General features: G+C 38.7%; 1 protein-coding gene across 3 annotated transcripts in view; it reads right to left on the reverse strand.

Annotated features, from left to right (window-relative positions):
* HPGDS (hematopoietic prostaglandin D synthase) overlaps positions 1–15,629 on the reverse strand; it is a 68,403-nt gene that overhangs the window by 48,030 nt on the left and 4,744 nt on the right. For 2 of the 3 annotated variants that reach the window (XM_073891972.1, XM_025873464.2), the window contains exons 2-4: positions 12,286–12,427; positions 4,863–4,955; positions 3,975–4,084 (exon numbers count right to left, since the gene is read on the reverse strand). In XM_073891972.1, the coding sequence (XP_073748073.1) occupies positions 3,975–4,084; positions 4,863–4,955; positions 12,286–12,418 (336 nt within the window). In that variant the 5' untranslated portion in view covers positions 12,419–12,427. The remainder of the gene's footprint in view (positions 1–3,974; positions 4,085–4,862; positions 4,956–12,285; positions 12,428–15,629) is intronic. The other variant, XM_073891973.1, reaches the window with a different exon arrangement.

Raw genomic sequence — 15,629 nt, forward strand, 5'->3', positions numbered from 1 at the left:
GTAGACTCAGAAATTTCATTCCTCTTCCTCTGGAGACTTATAAGTCAGGAGGTTTCTCAACCTGAGAAGTCATTGCTACAGTATTCTATCAAATGACTTTTAGAGGAATGATGTTTCTCCAAAGCACTATTTTTAAATCCATACTACCAAAATCATTTAGTATTGGAAATGCGCCACTGGCATTTCTTTGATCCTGCTCATCCTTCGTCCTCCCCTCCTCATTCTTTAGACGAGGAAACTGAAACAGACAGGTTGAATAACCAGAGAAACACTAGTGGTAAATTCAAGGATTATCAGGGTGACCAATGTCCACAAACATATTTTGCCTTCTAAATTAATTTTAATTTTTTTAAAATTGGAAGTGGAATTTCTAGCAACAGATACTGAAATATTTATAATTATGTGTATTTGATAGATTTTTAGGGCACATATAATAAGAGGACTATGTTTACTATCCACTCGTCTTCACTGGTATCAATATTCTGCTTTTGAAAAATTACCTGACCACAAGGTGGCAGCAACGCGACCCACTTCACCCAGACTAGGTGAAGAAATGTACTAAAACTATGTGGGTTTTTCATCGTATACCAGCCAGGTCCTCCTTATTAATCAGATAGTATGTAGCCAACTGCAATATTTCTGCAACGCGTCCTCCCTTCATATGATTTATTTATAAATTTGGATTTTGTCCTGTGAATTTTTTTTTTTTAGATAGGTATGTAAGGGCATTGTTATTCTAATACAAAGGTAGAGTGTTACTCATATCATAAGCATTCAAAGAATAGTTTCCTTTGAGAGGTAGCTTCTATTATGGAGCCTCAGCCACAGAAGGGTAAAAAATAGCTAAGGGCAAGCCTATAAGTTGATAGACTGCCAGTCAGTGGGGTTTTGGCATGTGAAACGAAAAGCTTTAGATCCGTTTTTCTAAATTGGACATTATGTATCTACTTGTTTCTGCATTTATAAGGATGTGTTAAATAGAGATGCCATGTCCAACAAAAAGAAAAACAACGAGCAGTGAACTATATAACACTATTAATTATACATATTAATAGTTATTAATATACTAGATACTATAATTATAATATCTAAAATTTGTTGAACACTTTCGACCTAGTCATAGGTACTCATGCTAACATTTAATCCTCCCAACATACTTCAAAGTAGATTCTATAGTATCCTTACTTTACAGACAAAGAATTTGAACTATTGATAGGTAGGTATGTGACAACTAGAAGGGCATCAGAATTCAAGCCTGGCAGTGTGACTCCAGAGCCTGAATATGTTGCTATATCAAAGCTGAGCTTTTATTTTAGACTTTGCTCTGGTTAGTCGTGTGTGTGTGTGTGTGTGTGTGTGTGTGTGTGTGTGTGTGTGTGACACACCTTATATTTCTATCAAGGAATCAGAAATGTGAATAGTTTTATGTTCCAAATATCTCTATTGAAATCAGAAGTTCCTAATTAAGTGGTCTTTAGCCTAAATATGTTTAAGTAAATTGATAAGGCTGTCATTCACTCTGTGCAGTAACTTTTGGATATAGACCTTAAGCCACACCGCATCCAAGCATACCAACCAGCTGCCGGCACTGAGGCCTTACAGCCAGTGGTTAAGAGGTCTGAGTCCGAGTGGCGGGGACTTGAATTCCTTGTGTATCACTTTTGAGCTAAATATCCTTATACAAGTTACTTCTACATGAACCTCAATTCCTCCATCCGCGAAAATGAAGATAACAGTTTCTCCCTAAGGGATGCTCTGGGTATTAGTCGCTCATTTAAATGAGTCCATGGCTCTAGGCAACTCCATAACCACTCTGATTCTCAGTTTCTTCATCTGCAAAGTGAGCATGATGATAGAAAGCATGTATCCCATGAAAGGATTGGGAGGACTGGCTGAGGCCACACACGTGTCCCTGCTGCGTGAAAAGCACAGGGATGGGTGTGTTGCATGAATGGTAGTACAGACGTAATTACTACCCTCACCACACGCTCTACTGGAGGAGACAAATAAGTTTAAAATAGAGTCTGTGATGTGTGCCCCCCAGGAAACCACTAAGGGGCGGTAATGGAGCATAACCTACAAGGTCTATTTAGAATTCTGGATAAAGATGATGGATTTGACACACATGTATGATTTTTTTCATCCCCAAACCACAGTAAATCCATATTTTTTAAAAGATAGCACCCACAAAGAGGTGGAAAACAGGAGAGGAGACAAGAGAAAACAAAATTCAAAGCTATAAAGCTAATGGATGACTGGTGTCTGCAAAGGGAAAGCTGAAAGCCAACACTATCTACCCCATAAAACCCTCAAGTGGTTCAGAAAAAGGCAGGCTACATCTAGAATTGTAAGGAGGTAAGGGAGAGGGTAATGTGAGGAGTGGCTGAAAGTTGTGAAAGAGGTAGTTTTAGCATAAGATTTCCTTCTTCGTTTTACACTGCTTGACACATGCCTCTTCCCCATGTTTATCAGAAGGCTGGAGAGGGGGAAATCGATGGTCTGTCTGTTGGGAGCTGACATTCATAATGACTTCAAAATAGGGGATTGAATGAATATATGCATACTGAACACTAAGTTCTGAGCCTCGTGGCCCTCTCTTCGCGGATTGTTTCCCAGAACACTGGCAGTCACACCTTTCTTTCCAGGCAAAAATCAGAAGTCTTCTCTAGGGACTCTTTCTAGACCCTAAAGACAGTAATGTTGGGAAATACTCCACAAATGGCTACTGATGCTCAAAATCAACACAGCCTGTCCACATGCCGAGAGCTTTGGGTACACTTTTTAATTTTCCTATTCTTTACCATGGCTTCTAAAGGATGGTCTGACTCCTGGGAAGAGACAGACCAAAACAAAGAGGAAAAATATGATAATAAAGATTACAGAATGACAATGGTGCACAAGGTTTTTTAGGGTGACCAAACCAGACTGAAGCAGTGTGACACACAAGACAGACATATCTACGCTGTCCGTCATCAGTACACCTCTTGTCATCGAGTCTTCATTTTAATTTTGGGAATCTTGGAGGACAAAGAAGTAAGCAAAGCTAGAGGATGGCATCCGGGAAATAGGACTCCTACTCAAGAGAAGGACATCCCTGGGATGGCAGTGGAGGCAAGTCCAGTGGGGACAGATGTGCAGATGCACAGAAAACCCAGACAGCTCTGCAGAAAAAGAGGGGATCTCGGCCAAATCTCTCCAAGAAAACAGTGGATAATCTGACATCATTGACCTTGTGGAAAATTGTATTGGCGGCCTACTGGATGGTGTGGGAAGGTTCAGTAATAAACGTAAAAATAATTAGGCAAATGAAGGCAGGCAATTACTAATTTTGAGGAGGTAAAGTGAGCAAGGAAATAAAATCAAGGTATACTACAACTGACAGATACCTGCGTGTCTGTACGATATTTGCGTAGGCATACTAATATAACAAGTGACTATTGATTTGGCCAAAACATTTTAATATCATTATATTGGGAGGTCAGGAGAAGGGGAGCAGAGACAATGATTACATAAGAGATAAATTCTTATTACTATAATAAGAAGTCCAGAGAAACTAAAATTAGTGAATCAAAGAAAGCCGGATTTACGTGTCCTAAAGGAATAGTTAAAAGTGTTAAAAAGTGGGTTATGTCTGAGGAAGTGTTAATGTGAAGAGACGGTAGAGCAGGGAATCACTGTATTTTGTTTTAAATTTTTAAATATAATTTGATATTTTAAAACTATAGGTATGTCTTACTTTGATAAAAAGAAACTTTTTTTTAAAGATTTTTTTATTTGAGAGAGAGAGAGCAAGCGCGAGTGGGAGGAGGGGCAGAGGGAGAGGGAGAAATAGACTCCCCAGTGAGCAGGGCACCCAATGCGGGGCTCCATCCCTGAGCTGAAGGCCGACGCTTAACCAACTGAGCCACCCAGGCGTTAAAGCACCCCACAAGTAGACATAATTAATAGTAGTAATAACAAACTGATCACATTACTTTTATATCTTGTTTTTTCTCTGCCCAGGGAAAACGTGACATGAAATCGTCCAAAGTGTCCACAATTGCATCAACTTGACATTGTTCCAATTCTGTTTTTCCAGCCAAATCTATAAAATAGAGACCATTTTATGCCCAGACATATGCTGGATTTAATTTACTATATTCAAATGTAACTTTTTAATAGACAATATAGTCTTATGGTTCAAAAATTCAAAACAATATAAAACTGTATCCAATAAAGACTAACTTCTATCTGTGCCCCATCCATCTCATTTTGCTCCTTTACCTACCTACCATATTGGTAACCATTCTATTAGGGGTTTTTTTTGTTTGTTTGTTTTGTTTTTTTTTTTTAAAGATTTTATTTTTATTTATTTGAGAGAGAGAGAGAATGAAAGATAGAGAGCACGAGAGGGAAGAGGGTCAGAGGGAGAAGCAGACTCCCTGCCGAGCAGGGAGCCCGATGTGGGACTCGATCCCGGGACTCCAGGATCATGACCTGAGCCGGAGGCAGTCACTTAACCAACTGAGCCACCCAGGCGCCCCTCTATTAGGGGTTTTTTTGTATTCTTCCATTATTTCTTTATAAAAATAAAACTGTATATCCCACTCAATATACACATCCCCATATATCCTACAGATCTTTCCTTTACAAGTGTGTTAAGGGTATCCCTGCTCTTTTTTCAGCCACATGGGATTCCTGTAAGTAGAAGCACCACAATCCATTTAACTACCCTCAGCTGATTAGGTTTGTTTCTTTCATATCTTTTGTTTCATACCTTACACTATACTGTTCAATAATAAGTTATTTAATAAACAAATAGTGAATATATGTCATGTATTTTTTTCCGTTATCAAAACTCTTCAACACAACAAACATATTACCTGTGTTTTTGGCCAAATATCTTGCTATTGCCAGGCTCTGGTGAAGGTTAAGTCCATCGACTTCCAAAATGGGGATTTTACCAAATGGAAGAGCTTAAAAAAAAAATAAGCAAAAAATCAACTTCCATAACAAAGTCAAGTAATACTACTTCCATTTTTACTGATAATTATGGAAACAAATCATGATTTTTAAGTTCCGGAATTCCTGAATATTTGTTCTAAAAGGGACAATAGGCCCCCTGTAGTGGAATCTTTATAGGTCTTTTAGAAGAAGAGTTGTTAGAAGACCTGCTGCAGAGTTCATGGCAGCACCAGGTCTAAAACCCAGGTTTATAGTGATACTACATATTAAACTGTATATTACCTCATAGGCTTACATATACCTACTACTTATCTTTTAAATAAACCTTTCTTTCAAAGCTTCATTAATTTTTGTGGCCTCGATCAGCGATACCATTAATTATTCTTTAAAACCATAGTCTGGGGCGCCTGAGTGGCTCAGTCGACTAAGCGTCTGCCTTCAGCTCAGGTCATGATCCCAGGGTCCTGGGATCTCCTGGGATCGCCTGGGATCGCCTGGGCTCGAGCTCCGCGTCGGGCTCCCTGCTCAGCGGGGAGCCTGCTTCTCCCTCTCCCTCTGCTCCTCCCCGCTGCTTGTGCTCTCTCTCTCTCTCAAATAAATAAATAAATAATCTTAATAATAAAAAAATTTTAAAAATAAATAAAATAAATTTTAAGAAGTTGAGGAAATGGAGAGTTTGATTTATATATTGAGTTATGGTAAAGAATTTAGCCAGATTCTTATTTTGATGAGGGACTATGTGAAGTATATAGTAAGGCAGCAAGCAATTTGTACCATTATAGGGCAGCCTCATAGCAGATGTATTATCATTCTATCTGTAGATCCTACTTTGTTTTCTTATCTAAACTTATTATATTTTTGTCAGAGGGTAATATATGTTTTTATAGAAAAATTCTAACTTGAAGAAAAATAAATTCTACCACATAATTATAACCATTTGAATATTTTAATTGCTTTCTTTTATATTTAAAAACAGCATCCTATAGTATGTATTTGTAAACCACTTTTTTTATTCGACAACATCTTTTTGAAATCTTTCCAAATCAGTGAAACATCACCTTTTTAATGGCTACATTATATTTTATCATATGTATTGATCACAATTTTTCCAAACAGTGCCTTGCTTTGGGAAATATAATTATTTTGGAAAGAGAGAAAAGAACAATCCCATGACCCTAGAGCAACTACTAGAATCAACCTTCAGGTGTCTTTTGTATGCATAGTAACTAAGTACAAGATGAACTACGGTTCACATCAGGAATCAAACCATCTTTGAGTACATACCTAATGAGTGTGCCGAGTACTAGTCTAGGTGCCTGAGATACTGCGGTGAGCAAAACAGAGTCCCAAAGACAGCCGACACAAATTGTGATGCCTCATCTGAAGCAAAGTATGGGATTAGGAATTAACATGCCTAACATTTTGAGGGAGGCCTCCTTTATGCTAGGCAGTGTACTACATATTTAACATACCCATTAGGTTTTCTAGTACTTACAACAACCCTATGATGTAGGCATTAACTATTATCTCATTTTACAAATGAGGAAGTGAGGTGAAGAGAAGTTATATAAATAGTCCAGGTCACATACCTGGTAGAGGTGAGATTCAGACTGAGTTCAGCTGGAACTTTTGCTCAGCTGTTTTGATAGTTCCAAGAGCCATGTTTTGAGAATACATTAAAAATGTATTTTTACATGTAAATGAACATTTACATTGTTCATCTCAAAATGAACAAACCCAGAGAATAGTATCCAAGTTAGAGAAGGGTCTGAAAACCACATTTTATAAGGATTGGCTGGAGAACTTGGCACTCTTTACTGGGGGAGATAAAACAAATGAAGACAAAAGAAACCTAAAAGCCATCTTCAAATATGGTACAGCTGCCAAACGGATGAAAAATTGGACATTTTCCGACTATCTCTAAAATGCAGAGCTACAATTAAAAGGTACTTTAAAAGGCACAGATATTAACTCAAGATGAAGAATAATTTTTTAGCATTGGCACCATGGAAGACCTGTGGGATGGTAAGCTTTCAGCTACTAGCAGCATTTGAGCCAAGCTTGGGACGATTGCCAACACTTGGAATATCGGGCTGCATCTAACAAGAAGAAATTTAAGAAGATAAATGCCAAGTTCTTCATTTGGTTCCAGAAAAAAATTAATAACTTTGGAGTTATTGGAGATGTAATCCAACAGGAGCACCTGTCGAACAGCTTTAAGGAATTTAGTGACGCTGAATATAAGGCTGTGGGATATGGCTGTCAAAATAACCACTATAATCGGTAAAATGTCTTTGGATAGTATCTGGACCTGTGCTAGGAGTGGTGGTCCCACTGTGCTCTGCGCTGTTCCTATGCCTGGAACATTGTGATTCCCCAGGCACCACACATTAAGTCTAACAGCAGCTTGTCCTTCTTGGGTGGTGAGGAAATCCAAACCAAGGGCTATAAATGGATCACTCAAGGAAGAGAAGAGAGTTGTCCTTGGACCTACCTTGCGGATCTGATATAGTTCATGGGAAACAGTATCTAAATCAAGAAGTAGAGCCAGGGCTGAGAAGTTTGGGCTGATAGTCACAATGATGATCAGAAAAACAATCAAGCAAGTTCTAAAAGTTGGTAACGACAGGGATGGATGCATGAGTTAACTGAGACTCAGTTCCGTATTCAGCCAGTGACCTTTATCTTCACTCAGACTATTATCATTGAACTGTCTACACAGCAGTGGCTTTTTCTCTATGATGTCTTAAAGATACTAAATTGCTTCAAATAATTGGATGTGAAAGAAGGAATAATCAGCTTTCCACAATTTAAAATGGTATGTCCAAGACCGGTGTATGAAAGCCACTGAGGAGATAAATTTTAATTTTATATAAGGAAGAGTCTTTTAAATTTTCCTTCTTTTTTCCCAGAATTTCACTGAGACATTGGACATCCTAAACCTGCTGAGTCTCAATTTTTCTAATCTTTTTTCTCTTATTTTTTATTTCTTTTTCCTATTGTACTTTCTGGAGGAGTTCCTTATTTTTTATCATTTTCTTGATTTCATTTGTTTTGTCTGTATCAAATTTTTAATTTTCAAAACCTTTTTGTCTCTGAACATTCCTTTTTATAGCATGCTTGTTCAGAATATATAGAATTTTTCTCTCTGAGGGTCTTTTTTTTTTTAAGATTTTATTTATTTATGTGACAGAGAGACACAGCAAGAGAGGGCACACAAGCAGGTGGAGCAGGCTTCCCGCAGAGCAGGGAGCCCGATGCAGGGCTCGATCCCAGGACCCTGGGATCATGACCTGAGCTGAAGGCAGACGCTTAACGACTGAGCCACCCAGGCGCCCCATCTCTAAGGGTCTTATATTTTTTGAAGTTTTTTTCTTGCTACATCGCCCTGATGCCCTCAGCTGATTTTTTCTCCCTCTGCTTCTTTGTTTATGTCTGTTTCACATTAGAGCCCTTCTCACAATTATCTCTTAATTTATGGTTTTCCATTCCTGTTTTAAATAAGCGAAAGGAATAGAAGCTAATTGGAATCTCAGTGTATATGGGATCGGGCTGGGCCATGGCCTTGAGACTCCCACCTGTCCAGAGTCTGTTAGACATTTCTCTGGGATTGATCAGCTTCCTCTGAGAGAACTCTTTCTGCCCGAGAGATACCCGTCTGGGTGTAGCATTTTGATTGGGGAGCAGGGGATAAGAGCTCTGGGTCTCACGATTTAGTTTCTAGGCTTCCACTGAGTCCCGCTTGTAGTATTGTGTCCTCAGAAATGCCTATTGTCCCACAAAGCTCTGGTCCGTCATCTGTTGAGAGTCATCTCCATACTTCTTCCAGGGCGGTCATGCTGTTGCTTCACATGCTTCCAGTCCACCCTCTGTTGGTTCAGCTTTTAGAGTTCTCTGTTGCTACCAATTCCTGAGCCTTCCGGGGGCTCCCTGCAGTGATTCGGCTTGCCTTCGCCTCTACCAGGCTTATATTTGGGCATCACGGGCCTACTTCGTCACCTTACCATTCTTTGACCTGTTTTCCAGCTTTAGGAATTTTGTGCTCTCTTATTCAAGCTTGATGTCTTTGTCCTTGTAGGGCTTTGCCCCCCCCTTTTTTTTTTTAAAGAAGTACTTTAATGTTATTTGAAAAGAGAAGAAAAATGTCAATACCTGTGCACAGTCCACCAGGTTTGACCTGGAAGAAGTTTGTTTTTTTTTTAAGATTTTATTAATTTATTTGAGAGAGAAAGAGAGAGAGCGCACGAACATGTGTGTGCTCAAGCAGGGGGAGAGGCAGAGGGACAGGGAGAAGCAGGCTCCCCGCTGAGCAGGGAGCCCCATGAGGGGCTGAGGGGCTTGATCCCAGGACCGTGGGATCATGACCTGAGCCGTAGGCAGATATTTAACAGACTGAGCCACCCAGGTGCCCCAACCTAGAAGAACTTTTTAATAGAAATATCCAATGATACTCTAGGTTCTCACAGAGGGGAGATCATAGAGGGTTTCCAACACCAGAGAGCACTCCTAAATCAGGTAGGAGATGAGGCCAGCTAAAATTTCTAAGAAACTGTTTTTAACATTTATTTTTTCCTTTTTTCTCAAAGCAATAAAGTCAGGATTTCCCGGCTTCCCTTTGCAGTAATGTGTAACCATGTGAAGAAGTTCTTGCCAAGGGGCTATAAGCAGAAGTGAGGTATAAAACTCTCTGGTCATGCGGTTGAAAGAAAGAGATGTGCCTCCTTCCCTCTCACACTTCTTGTGAGCTGGAATGTGGAAGGAGACAGGACTCTCTTACACTATGTAAATAAGACAACCAACCAGGGGTGGCAGATCAACAGAAAAAAAGAACCTAATCTTTGACAGCTCTGTGGAGCAGAACTGCCATATCAGCTTGGGCTTTTATGCAAAAGAAATAAACTGCTATCCTCTTTAGTCCATTTTTGGGCTGGGTGTCTGTTTTTGTTTTTTGTTTTGTTTTGTTTGAATTTAAATTCTAGTTAGTTGATATACAGTTCAATATTGGTTCAGGAGTAGTGTTCAATGGTTCATCATTCACATACAGCACCCAGTGCTCATCATAACAAGCGTTATGTTAATCCCCATCTCCCATTTAGCCCATCCCCCACCCACATCCCTCCATTAACCCTCAGTTTCTTCTCTATTGTTAAGAGTCTCTCATGATTTGTTTCTCTCTTTTTCCCGTCCCAAATGTCCATTTTGTTTCTTAAGTTCCACTTGTGCTGGGTGTCTATTAAGCATTGGAAACTATATATATATATATATATATATATATATATATATATATACACACACACACACTAACCATCATGAACTTTAAGATACCTTCCCACTCTAAGAATCTATGAAAATATTAGGTGCCTGGGTGACTCAGATGGTTAACATCTGCCTTCGGCTCAGGTCATGATCCCCGGGTTCTGGGATCAAGTTCCACACGGGCTCCCTGCTCCTTGGGGAACCTGCTTCTCCCTCTGCCTCTCTCTCTCTCTCTGCCTCTCTCTCTCTCTGCCTCTCATGAATAAATGGATGGAATCTTAAAAAAAAAAAGAATCTACGAAAATATTAAGAAAATTTGGCAATTCCATTTTCAATAACATAATGAAAAGTCAAGATAGAATAGGGTATGAGGCACTCAAAGAATTTATATCTAAAAACTAAAAGGCAGAATTTGTTATATGTAACATCTTTGCAGCTTGTTATCCATCTTAATTAATGGATAAAATTAAATTTCACCTATTTTATAACCACAGAATCAAAAATCCCATGTACAAATTCTGATAGCAGGGGAAAAGTTTAGATATTAATGAGAAAGTTTCATGAGAACAGGAAATAAGATATTCTAGCCCACCAGGGAAGAGTTCTCTAATAAGGAAAAGAGTGGCTACAGGGCTAATGATTTTTAAGGAACTCATGTTTCCAAAAGGCATCTGGTGATATGTATTGTTAATACGCCAGTTATCATGGTGTTATTGGCATTATCTAGTGTAAATAACTTGGGCCACTCAATGAAATTGACCTGTGTTTGAAAAACAGTTTTACCTTGCTAGGACTGTGAACCTGGAAAAATTACATAAATTCTGTGTGCCATAGTTATCCCAACTATAAAATAGATACAATAATACATCCCATGAAGGCATGCTGGAGAAATTAAATGAAATCCACCAGGTGCCCAAAAGTCTTCATATACTCAATAGTTGTTTTCAACTATTTTCAACTTCATCTTTAAGCAAATTTGTAATAATACCAACACAAAAATGTGAATTTTAGACAAATAGTATTTAGTTAGTATTTCTAGGCAGACATGATGGGCAAAGAATTAGCTCAACTATACTTTCTTCATTCTAAAAAAGAAAAGAAAATAGCACCTAGAGGACGACTTACAGCTTACTTGAGAGCCACACACTTTTTAATGTAATATATTTCTAATTCTTCCCCTTTGTCCTGAGTGCTAACTAGCATGTTTTCATTGGATTACCTGCCCAATTTGTCAATTTGCTCTTCATCACATTTGCTCTTCATCATGATGTTTGTCTGATCAAACATCTCAGTTTTGTTCACATATTCACCCTTCTTTGGAATAGCCACGTACTTCATGAAAATTGATTCTAACCCCAACTTGTGAGGTAGACTAGATGGTTCAAGGTTCTTCCCATCTGCTTGGTCAGTGACTGGTTCAGAAATGGACGTGTGACCCAATCTGAGCCAGTGAGACATGACAAGTTTGCTAAGGTCTTCTGGGAGTTTTTGTTCATTCTTCTGGGAATACTTAAGGAAGCAGTGCTCTTTCTCTCTCATATACCTCTTGATGTTACTGTTCAAGGCTGTGGGGCTGAAATTGTAGCAAACTTATTGCTACTAGCCTCATGATGCTGGCAACACACAGTGGAGGAAAAATGAATAAAGTCATCTATTGAAACCTGTCCTATTTCTGGATTTTCAGTTATGTGATACAATTTCCTTCTTATTTAAGCCACCTTGAGTTTGGTTTTCTGTTAGAGCAGCATATCCGATCCTTTGTCAGAACACTGTAGATATTTGTAGTAAGCCCATCCAATTCGAATTGTCAAGAATACTCACTTCAGTATTCCCTCTTTCAGCTCTTATGACAAAACTTCTTATTGTTTATCTTTATATATTCTTTCTGTAAGGTTTGTGTTTTCATCTTGAATAGGAAAATTTGGGCCACATAGCATTTATTTAACTTGCCTGAACTGCTGCTTCTCAATGTAAAGCTACATGAGATTTAAAAACCTCTATTTTTTCATTTCCCTGAGGAAAGACAGAAGGTTTTGGAGACATATTTTCCCTACATTTTCATAAACTGTTACTTGTGCCACTTACTTGATTTGACTTCAGTCCAATCAGCTTGTTCTATCCTGTGGTCTTCATATTTTATGTCCAAATAGGCAAATATGTAACGAATAATTTCTGCTCTCCCCCTCATATTAAAATAAATGAGTTTGTAGTTTGGCATGGTATGAATCTGGAAAAAGAAAAATTGAAAGATTATTTTAACAGCCCTCTAGAGATGTTTCAACATTTTCCTTTGGGGACTTTTTTCAAAACTTTATGGCATATTTTGAGACAACTGGAGATATTAGAGAATATTTCAAAGCCTGAATCCTAATAACATATGGGGAAAACTTGACAGAATTAAGATCATGACTCTCTCTTTAAGAACTAGCTGGATGGGGCACCTGGGTGGCTCAGTTCGTGTCTGCCTTCAGCTTGGGTCATGATCTCAGAGTCCTGGGATCAAGTCCCATGTGAGGCTCCCTGCTCAGCGGGGAGTCTGCTTCTCCCTCTCTCTCTGCCCCCCCCCCCCCCACAGCTTCTGCTATCTCTCTCTCAAATAAATGATTAAAATCTTAAAAAAAAAAAAACTAGCTAGAACATTCCAGTGAAATAACCAGACTCAAATTTTACTTACAAAAAAATTCAGAGTGAGAGGCTATCTATCTATACACCAACTGTCAGAGGATAAAGTCCAAAACTTTCCATTTGAAGCTGTTTTTGTCCTGCCTTTACTCACTTGTAATTTGACATTTGGTTTATTGTTTGCTTTGGTGACGCAGCTGAGTTTGTGAGGACAGCTGGATGAGGATTTCAAGAACAGGGTACATGCAAGAGGATGGGAGCCCGCGTTGCCAGCCTGAGCTGGCCGTCCGCTCTCTTCCCACCCCCGTGGCATTTCCCTCTAGGAATCAATGACTTAGGGAAACATTGCTCTCTCTCTCTTTTTTTTTTTTTTTTTTTACTGCATCCACGCCGCTGGGTTGCAACTTCTCTTAAATTTCGGAGAGTTGGGTAATACTAGCGGCATTGGGTAGCTGTAGGCCGTTATAATTTTGTGATTTTCTGTGATTTGTATCCTCCCATTGTCATGGTTTATAAATAATGATTTTAAGGAATAGTAGTAGCACGTATGGTAATTTTATGATGATCCGGCAACTGAGAAAGAAACATTTTCATTTGAAATTCAGCTTTTCCTCTTAGTTGCTATGTATCTTTGGGCTAATCAATAAAATCTCTCTGAACTTCAAAGTCCACTTCTGTAAATAGAGGTACTAATATGGATTTGGAGATCTAATGAGATAATACATGTCAAACATTTAGCACAATGCTAAACACTTAATAATTATTAGCTATCAACAATAATAACTTTGAATTCATTCTATGGTCAAGAATAAACACTGTGAATACAGTACACTAAAAATAAATAATAATCATAGTAATTCCATGAATAGAAGTCATAAATATCATTAATTTTAAGTGGTTTAAGTATAAATAGTTCATTTTCTGCTAAGGAAGTCTTTCAAGGATATTAATGGAATGTTAGCTAGAAAGAAAAGTTGGGCTGAAGTCTCAAAACAAAATTCTATCTGAAAGCACATCACAGGGTCCTGGGTGGCTCTGTCGGTTAAGCTTCTGCCTTCTGCTCAGGTCATGATCCCAGGGTCCTCAGATCCGAACAGATTGAGTCCCGCGTTGTGCTCCCTGCTCAGCGGGGAGTCTGCTTCTCTGCCTCTCCCTGGCTCATGCGCTCTCTCTTGTGCGCGCGCGCGCTCTCTCTCTCTCTCTCAAATAAATAAAATCTTAAAAAAATATATTTGAAAGCACATCACATAAAAAGTCAAACACAAACCATAAAAATCTAGATTGCCAAGTTCGTGCATTCATGGTGAGGGTGACTGCAAACAACTGTCCGGTTGCCTATCTAGACCCCCTCAAGATCCAAGAAATGATGATTGATAGTGATTTCTGGTGAGTCCACTTCTCTGGGCCTTGGTTTGCCCTGTCCAGGTGTTGTGGGTGGAGCTGGTGCTCCTTGCTAGAAACAGAGTCACTCTGAACGTCCCATGCCCCATTCCACTCCTGTTAGCCAGTCCAGTCTGCACCCAAGTGACACGTGGCACCTGCCACACACATCACTATGTGAGGGAGTGCTCTCTCTAGAGGGAAGAATTCACTGGAGTGAACTAATGAAAATTCCAAGATTTACAGCCCCAGTACTTTGGGGGAGAAATATGCATAGAAGGAGTTCAAATTTGGGGTTAGGACTAAATGAAGCTTAATGTGGAGCTTAGAAAAAAATAGTGGGAAAAATAGGAGAGTACAAAAATAGCCAATAAAAAATGTAAAGTAGCAAGCTTCCTTCTGAAAAAAGGAAATACTTATGTAATCACAATAAAGGGAACATTCTTATCTAGGACATAAAAAGCGTAGTGGTTACAATTCCCTGATCTATCTGCTTTTAAATCTCAAAAGAACAAGAAAAGCCTTCAGAGTGGAAAAAGTGTCATTCTTGGTTGCAGTTTTTATTTGGCGAACATTTTACACAACTTTCCTTTATTGATTTTTGCTGTCATAGGTCAATTTTTCCTCAGCAACAGAGACATGATATGCATTTTCCTTACAAACATTATATGAATAGATTTATATACATCTGTTATGATCAATATTAAAAATTAAACATATAACTTTTTCTCATTTGATCAAATGCCAGGTAAATGTCAGTGTCTACCTCCTAATTCTGCATGAAAACACAGGGATTGTTTGTTGTTGTGGTTCATTTGCAAAAACATGTTATTTTATATTGTGTTTCACTCAAGTAAAGAAGACATTAAGAAATCATTAGTGTAAGTTGGCAGCTATCTGTAGTTTTCTGCAAATATATCTTTAAATCTAAGATTTGGCACAGGTCCGTGACCATCTGACAAATGCTTATCTTTCCTTCTAGAACATCCTTTCAACAGTCATAACTCATTAATGAAGCTGTACTTGCACGACACATTCCTGTAGTTACTTGCAGAATTATATTTTCTACTGAGCACAAGTCTGGTTTCTTGATTTTTACAGCTACAAAACTTCCAAACCTGAAGACTTGTTTTTTAGGGTAAATGTGCACATTTTTAGAACATGAAAAATAAGTAAATGTAAATGCAGTTGGAAACATTTATGGATTCTTCAAATCCTTTCTATATTTTATAAAGCTTTTGCATAAAAACTAACAGAAGAGAGCCACCTGGGTGGCTCAGTCGTTTAAGCATCTGCTTCGGCGCAGGTCATGATCCTGGGGTCCTGGGATCAAGCCCCATATTGGGCTCCCTGCTCAGTGGGGAGTCTACCTCTCCCCCAGCTTGTGCTCTCTCATTAGCACTCTCTCCCTCAGATAAGTGAATAAA

Source organism: Callorhinus ursinus, unplaced genomic scaffold (genome assembly GCF_003265705.2).
Source record: "Callorhinus ursinus isolate GAN/ISIS: 27379988/994484 unplaced genomic scaffold, GSC_fseal_2.0 scaffold4, whole genome shotgun sequence".
NCBI lineage: Eukaryota > Metazoa > Chordata > Mammalia > Carnivora > Otariidae > Callorhinus > Callorhinus ursinus.